We start from the raw sequence: 7,627 nt of genomic DNA, 5'->3' as shown, positions 1-7,627 counted from the left end.
GTGCACCTATACTCCAAAGTTACATTGTTGTAGGATCGGTACCTTAGGGTCGAGTCAACTGTTTCACACGAATCTCGCTTACCTGTCGTCATTCACATCTGGGGATGTAGTCCATACATAGCACCTCCATATTTTAGAGTTGTGGGCAATACCCTGAGCTCCGAAACGAACCCTTAACTCATGTGTTGTCCACACCTCCCATTTGTACCTTTAGGTGTGCCACGTGGGTCATCGTGATACCCCCTCATATTTACATCGTCCCACTGTCCGGACCCTAGGTTCACATTGACCATCTGACGCACGTTTCACACGAAGTCATCGCGTCATATCCGCACTTTAACTAGCGCCTTATATGTCACCTCGTCATATCTAATAAATCCATGTATCATTGTACTAACCTCTTAGCTAGTAGGTCATCGTCACACCCCATGGGTACCCTCGGTCGTACCTTGTATATCGACACATCATTGTACTAAGGTAACCCGCACATCCTTAACCTTCATGAGACACCCTGTCACATCTTCAAAATGGACAAACCAATATGAGACATACCAGGTATGTCACCATATATCGTAACGCGTCAGTATTCCAAACATGTGATTCTAGTGTTTCGAGCACGTATCAGCTTTCGGTGCATACCCCGTGTGTCACCGCTTGCGCTTTAGTCGCACAGGTGAGCCTCGTCAAAACATACCCCACGTGTCACCTTATCGTAGGCAATATTTGTAGTCCGCGAATATGTCATTAGGCTATCGAGTTCCAGAGCAACCTTTGACGCGTGTTCTGTACGTCATCCCTCGCACATTGCTTACATATCAAAGGCCGAGTCGTTTATACCATCCAGATGGGGTTAAGCTTTTGGCACATACCCCATACGTTGTTGGGTATGTCCTATTCGCATGTCAAATATTGAGTCACTCGTGTCATCGAGTTCAAGTCGAACCTAGGGCAAGTATCATATATGTCATCGTGTGCATTTCGCTTACATCTCCTGTCACGTCCGTGTTCTTAATCTTTATCTATTATACCCCGAACCTTATATTATACTATAGTCAATTTAAAATTGTTGAATTAATTGGATGTTACGGGTGTAGTTTATAGGATAATTGCACATTTTTAAGAATAATTGTAAGTTTAGGGTAAGTTTTAAGGAATTATAGATTAAAAGGGACTAGTAGTCATATTTTACCAATTGAACCAAACATATATATATACATATTCGGTCAAACTTAGGGAAAAGAATTTGACATTATAATTATTATTATATTTTATATAATTAATTAATTAATTAATAAAAACCTTACCATGTGTCATTAGGAAGATGAGTTGTCCATTCTATATTAAATAAGATGCTAGGTGTCCATCACACACTAAATTAGCATCTTAAATAAGATGAGGTGTTGATCATATAGTAATAATTAAAATAAGGGAGGTTGACATTTTTGAAAATAAAAATGAATATAAAAGGGTATGTTTAGATTTTCAATGAAGGATTGATGATCATACAAAAATTGGTTCTATGTAATTAGAATGAGAAATGCATTCATTCTAATTTTCAATAGTGTAAAGTTAATAATTTAAAAGTTAGCTTCCAAGTGTGTCATCTAGATTCTCTATAGTTGAGTTCGGTTTGGAAGTCTGTAGCCTCGTGTCCTCGTATTAAAGGCGATAATCCGTGTCAAGGTAAGTAACTATCAACTAATATTTTTATATATATGTATATTAAGCTTTAAAAATTTCATAAAGTTGTTTCTCAAGCGTTTCTTAGAAATGATTTGGATTCTCGATAAATTCATAATGAATTTTAGTTCAATTGGCGTTAAATTGACTTTCTTTACGTGTTTAATTGCTATTTTGGTTCAATTGGCGTTAAATTGAATTTCTTTACGTGTTTAATTGCTATTTTGGTTCAATTGGCGTTAAATTGAATTTCTTTACGTGTTTAATTGCTATTTTGGTTCAATTGGCGTTAAATTGAATTTCTTTACGTGTTTAATTGCTATTTTGGTTCCATTGGCATTAAATTGAATTTCTTTACGTGTTTAATTGCTATTTGGTTCAGTTAAGGTCGGAATTTGATGATGTTAGTAGATTTTGATCCATTTGATGAGAAAGTTTATACAATCGAAATTGGGTTGGATTTTGGGTAAATTTGATCTATTGGATGATTTAATAGAAAAAAATATTTAGTATCCATCGTGAGTAGTCCGGACGGGTGGTTTGATATTTGAAGACCATGTTCAGTGAGGAACATGGCCTGTGTACACAGTTTAAAGACCTAGTCGGGTATTGGCAGCGAAGTGTTGGGTAAGACCAATACGGGATTAGGCAAGGTTAAAGAGACGTCTCGAATATGTTTACATGTGATGTGTTGAATTACGAGGGGACACTTGGTGATGGATACGATATTGATTTTGATTTAACTTTGGTTTTAGTAAATGCTTTGGTTAAGTTTGTTTTGAGGATACTCGAATAAAAGAAAAACGTTATTTACAAATTAATAAGTTAAGGTTTGATTTAGTTAAATGTTTTTATACTGTATATGTGTATATATTTTAACTAAAAACTAGTTTTTTTTATAGTTGATAGTTGCTTACTAAGGTTTTCGTCTAATATTTTCAAATGTTTTAATGTTTTTAGGCGAAGAAGTACGAGGTACCGAGGGAAGTGTTCGACACTAGGGCGAGGATTGGATACGGCCACGATCGTACAAGTCGTCTTCTAGGGTATTGCATACCATTTTGTACATGTAGATATAGGCGTGTTTTTGTGCTTGTGAATATTTAGGAACTTACGTGGCCCATTTTGAAACGAATATGAAGTTGTGTGATGAAGGATTTTAGTTTGAAATGTTCAATTATGGCGTTAATTTGTGAGGTTAGGCAGATTAAAAGCTAATATATTAAATTGACATAACTTTCCACGTTTCAAATGCGTTTGGGGTAAAAAGCAAGAGAAAAAGATTCGAAATTGGATATTATAAGTGATTTTCGAACTATTCTAGAGGTAGAAGTATATTTTGAAAATGTTTCCTAAGTTTCAAACAGGATTTGAATTTCTTAAATTTTAATTGTGAGATGTTACTTTCGACTCGTACACGTCTGTGGTAATGTCTCACTGTCATATCCGATTCTATTTTGGATCGGGTTTGACATTTTGGTATCAGAGCAATAGGATGGTCCATAGGTATATGAATATAGGTATATATGTGTCAAGTATACAACTTACTAAAGTATATTGATAAGTCCAATAAATATTATTCATGCATAACACATATTAAAAATGTAATTGTAATAGTTTGTTTATCATATAGATGCATCCAAGACGACGACGTGGCCGACCACCTCTAAATAGGGGTATAGGTAGAAATGCAGAAGGGAGAGAATTACGATGGGGTCCAGAAAGCACAGAGGATAGTGTAGCCTCTGATGCTAGAGTTCCACCTGTTTCACAACCACCAGAAAATCAACCTGTTAATCCTCCACCAATACCACCTGAACCTAAACATCGTGTACCACCTGTGGCTCCACAAGCCGCAATGCCACAAGTTGCACAAATCCTGCAGCTTGAACCCCGAACATTGGTTGAAGCTTTAGTAACTATGATGGAAACACGTAAGGCACGTCGAAGACCTAGTGAGTTAATTGAAGATGCCAAAAACTGTGGGGCATTTGATTTCAGGGGTACAATTGAACCCGAGGAAGCTGATAATTGGCTAAAAGCTACAGAAAAATCCTTTACTACTATACAGTTAAGTACTGAAGATAAAGTAAAGACCGTGTTTGGTTTATTACATGGGCCAGCAGATACATGGTTAACTAGAGTTAGGGGTTTGTATCCTGAAGGTTTCAACTGGGATGTTTTCAAACGTGAATTTATGAAAGAATATCTGACTGAATCATTTCAGAAAGCAAAGAGGAATGAGTTCTTTAATTTGAAACAGGGAGCTATGACTGTGAGGGAGTATGTGGACAAGTTCGATGATTTATACCGTTATGCAAGTCAGTGGTTTCCGACTGAGGAAGTTAAATGTGAAAGGTTCAAAGATGGTCTGAGTGCATTTTATCAGAATGAACTGAGTTTGTATGAAGGTACGCATTACCGAGGCTGGGTGGAAAAAGCATTGCAGAAAGAAAAGTTGAAAGGCAAGTTAGAATCTGAGAATAGTCAGAAGCAGTCAGGGGATTTTGGGAGATCCAAGTTTGTGAAAGGGGGATCATCTCAGTTTCGAGGTGGTCAAACTCAGAGTCAGAACACAAGAGGAGCACCTGTGAGCCGTACTAATTTCCGAGCATCTGATACTATTAGTCAAGCTTCGTATAGTCCTTCCATTGCTAGTAGTGGTAATGGTCCAAAATGTGTTCAGTGTGGGAAATTTCATTCTGGAGAATGCAGGAAAAGATCTCTGGGATGTTATCAATGTGGAGGAAGGGGTCACTTGAAAAAGGATTGCCCATCATCAGGGAGGATAACAGAACCTAAAATAAGAATTTCATGTTATGAATGTGGCGAAGAAGGGCATGTACGTACTAATTGTCCTAAATTGAACACTGTTGGGAGAGGTCGAGGATCACAGGGTGACAGAACAAGTGGAGGTAATTCAGTTGGAAGAGGAAATGGTCGTGGTAATGGTAGAGGTACCAATATGGCCAGAGGAGCTGGTAATACTTCTCAGGGAGCTAGAGATCAGAGTACTCAGTCAGACAGAGCTGCAACTCAACCTCGAGTTTTTGCTATGACTCCACAAGAAGCTGTTGCATCTGCAGAAGTTATCACTGGTACGATTTCTTTATTTGGAAAAGATGCTTATGTGCTTATTGATCCGGGTGCTACGCATTCCTTTGTGTCGCCTTTATTTATGTCTGATGTAATGTGGGAGTCGAAATTGATGCCTGGATGTTTAATTGTTAGCATGCCTATGGGAGAATCTTTAGTATGTACACATGTCTATCCTGATTGTGAAGTAAAATTAGGAGAGTCCTTTATACATGCTGATTTGGTACCTTTAATGGTTCAAACATCTGATGTGATATTAGGCATGGATTCATTATCTAAGTGTCAAGCCTTGGTAGACTGTTGTAGGAAGAAAGTTAATCTGTTATTAGCTAATGAGGAAAAATATGTGTTTCAAGGCGAGAGAGGTGTATATAGAAATATAGTCTCGGTTATGACAGCTTTAAAAATGTTAAGGAAGGGGTGTGAATCTTTCTTGGCATATGTGATAGACAGCGGGGAAAAACCTCCTAAATTAGAAGATGTGCCAATTGTGAATGAATATCCAGATGTGTTCCCAGATGAGATACCAGGGTTACCACCAGAAAGAGAAGTCGAGTTTGCAATTGACTTACAGCCGGGTACTGCTCCTATATCCCTAGCACCATATAGAATGGCACCGGCAGAAATGAAAGAATTAAAAATACAGTTGCAAGAGTTGTTAGATAAGGGATATATACGACCTAGTGTGTCACCCTGGGGAGCTCCGGTGTTGTTTGTGAAGAAAAAAGATGGAACAATGCGGTTGTGTATAGATTACCGTCAATTGAATAAGGTTACAATCCGTAACAAGTATCCGTTGCCTAGAATCGATGATTTGTTTGATCAGCTGCAAGGGGCAATAATATTTTCAAAAATTGATCTGAGAACCGGATATCATCAGTTGAAGATCAGAGAAGGAGATGTTCAGAAAACAGCTTTCAGAACTCGATATGGGCATTATGAGTTTTTGGTAATGCCATTCGGGTTAACTAATGCACCCGCTGCATTTATGGATCTGATGAACCGAATATTTAAACCTTACTTAGATACATTTGTAATTGTGTTTATTGATGATATTCTTGTGTACTCTAAGAGTAAGGAAGACCACAGTAAGCATTTGAGGACAGTTTTGCAAATTCTGAGAGAGAAGCAATTGTATGCCAAATTCAGTAAATGTGAGTTTTGGCTTGATGAAATTATGTTCTTGGGGCATGTGGTATCAGCTAAGGGAATTCTAGTGGATCCTAAGAAAGTTGAAGCTGTAGCTAACTGGAAAGCACCATCGAATGTACATGAGGTGCACAGTTTTCTAGGGTTAGCAGGGTATTACAGAAGGTTTGTGAATGGATTCTCACTTATAGCTTCTCCAATGACGCAGTTGCTGAGAAAGGGAGTAAAATTCAAGTGGACACCCGAGTGTCAGAAAAGTTTTGATACTTTGAAGTCAAGACTTATTAGTGCTCCAGTGTTGACACTACCTGTAGTGGGTGAAGGGTATACAATATATAGTGATGCTTCAAGGCAAGGCCTTGGAATTGTGTTGATGCAGAATGATAAAGTAATTGCTTATGCATCACGACAGTTAAGACCACATGAATTGAATTACCCGACACACGATCTTGAATTAGCTGCTGTTGTGTTTGCTTTGAAGATTTGGAGACACTATCTTTATGGTGAGAAATGTCGCATTTTCACTGATCACAAGAGTTTGAAGTATATAATGAGTCAAAAGGAATTAAATCTGAGGCAAAGAAGATGGATTGAGCTACTGAAAGATTATGATCTGACAATTGAATATCATCCTGGTAAAGCTAATGTTGTAGCTGATGCTTTGAGTCGCAAGAATGTTGGAAGTTTGAGTTATATTAAATCTGTAAAAATGCCTTTGTTACTTCAAATGAGGGCTTTGAATGTAGAGTTGAATTGTGGAAATGAAGGAGTGTTATGTGCAATGTTGAAGGTGAGACCAATTCTTAGGGATAGAATCAGAGAAGCTCAGAATCAAGATGAGTTCTTGGAGCGGATTAAAGATGAAGTTGTGCAGGGAAAGTGTACTGATTACAAGATTTCAATAGATGGCATGCTAATGTTTGGAGATAGAATGTGTGTTCCAAATATTAGTGATATTAAGAAGGAGATATTAGAAGAAGCTCATGATTCCTCCTATGCAATGCACCCTGGGAGTACAAAGATGTACAGAAACCTTCGTGATCATTTTTGGTGGAAAGGGATGAAAAGAGAAATAGCTGAATATGTGAGCAGATGTTTGAGTTGCCAACAAGTCAAAGCCGAACATCAATGACCTGCTGGTACTTTGCAACCACTTCCTATTCCTGAATGGAAGTGGGAGCACATCACAATGGATTTTGTCAGTGCATTGCCTCGTACGCAACATGGTAATGATTCCATTTGGGTAATTGTAGATAGATTGACGAAATCAGCCCATTTTCTGCCAGTGAAAGTAACTTTCTCTTTAGAAAAGTTGGCACAATTGTATGTCAAAGAAATTGTGAGACTTCATGGTGTGCCGGTTTCTATTGTGTCTGACAGGGATCCTCGTTTTACATCAAGATTTTGGCCTAGTTTTCAAGATGCGATGGGAACTGATTAAACTTCAGCACAGCCTTCCATCCACAATCAGACGGTCAAAGTGAGCGTACCATTCAAACTTTGGAGGATATGTTAAGAGCTAGTATTCTGAATTTCCAAAGTAGTTGGGATGTGCATTTGCCTTTAATGGAGTTTGTATATAATAACAGTTATCAGTCTAGTATTGATATGGCACCTTATGAGGCATTGTATGGAAGAAGGTGTAGGACTCCGTTATGTTGGTCTGAAGTGGGTGAAAGACAGTTATTGGGGCCTGAGATAG

The 7,627-nt window shown here is 38.0% G+C and overlaps 1 protein-coding gene across 1 annotated transcript; it reads left to right on the top strand.

Annotated features, from left to right (window-relative positions):
• Positions 1 to 3,313: 3,313 nt before the first annotated feature.
• Positions 3,314 to 7,057, top strand: LOC136222690 (uncharacterized). The gene is made up of 2 exons (XM_066010422.1): positions 3,314 to 5,097; positions 5,191 to 7,057. Exons 1-2 carry the CDS (start codon positions 3,314 to 3,316, stop codon positions 7,055 to 7,057), a joined length of 3,651 nt encoding a protein of 1,216 aa, XP_065866494.1.
• Positions 7,058 to 7,627: the final 570 nt, after the last annotated feature.

The sequence above is a fragment of the Euphorbia lathyris genome, chromosome 3 (assembly GCF_963576675.1).
Source record: "Euphorbia lathyris chromosome 3, ddEupLath1.1, whole genome shotgun sequence".
Classification (NCBI taxonomy): Eukaryota; Viridiplantae; Streptophyta; class Magnoliopsida; order Malpighiales; family Euphorbiaceae; genus Euphorbia; species Euphorbia lathyris.
This window is presented reverse-complemented; position numbering and strand designations above follow the sequence as displayed.

Excerpts from the sequence above, each read along its gene's own strand:
- LOC136222690 (XM_066010422.1), top strand. The coding sequence starts at position 3,314 with ATGCATCCAAGACGACGACGTGGCCGACCACCTCTAAATAGGGGTATA. Across the intron at positions 5,098-5,190 it reads TGTAGGAAGAAAGTTAATCT|GAAGGGGTGTGAATCTTTCT; the intron begins GTTATTAGCTAA and ends AAAAATGTTAAG.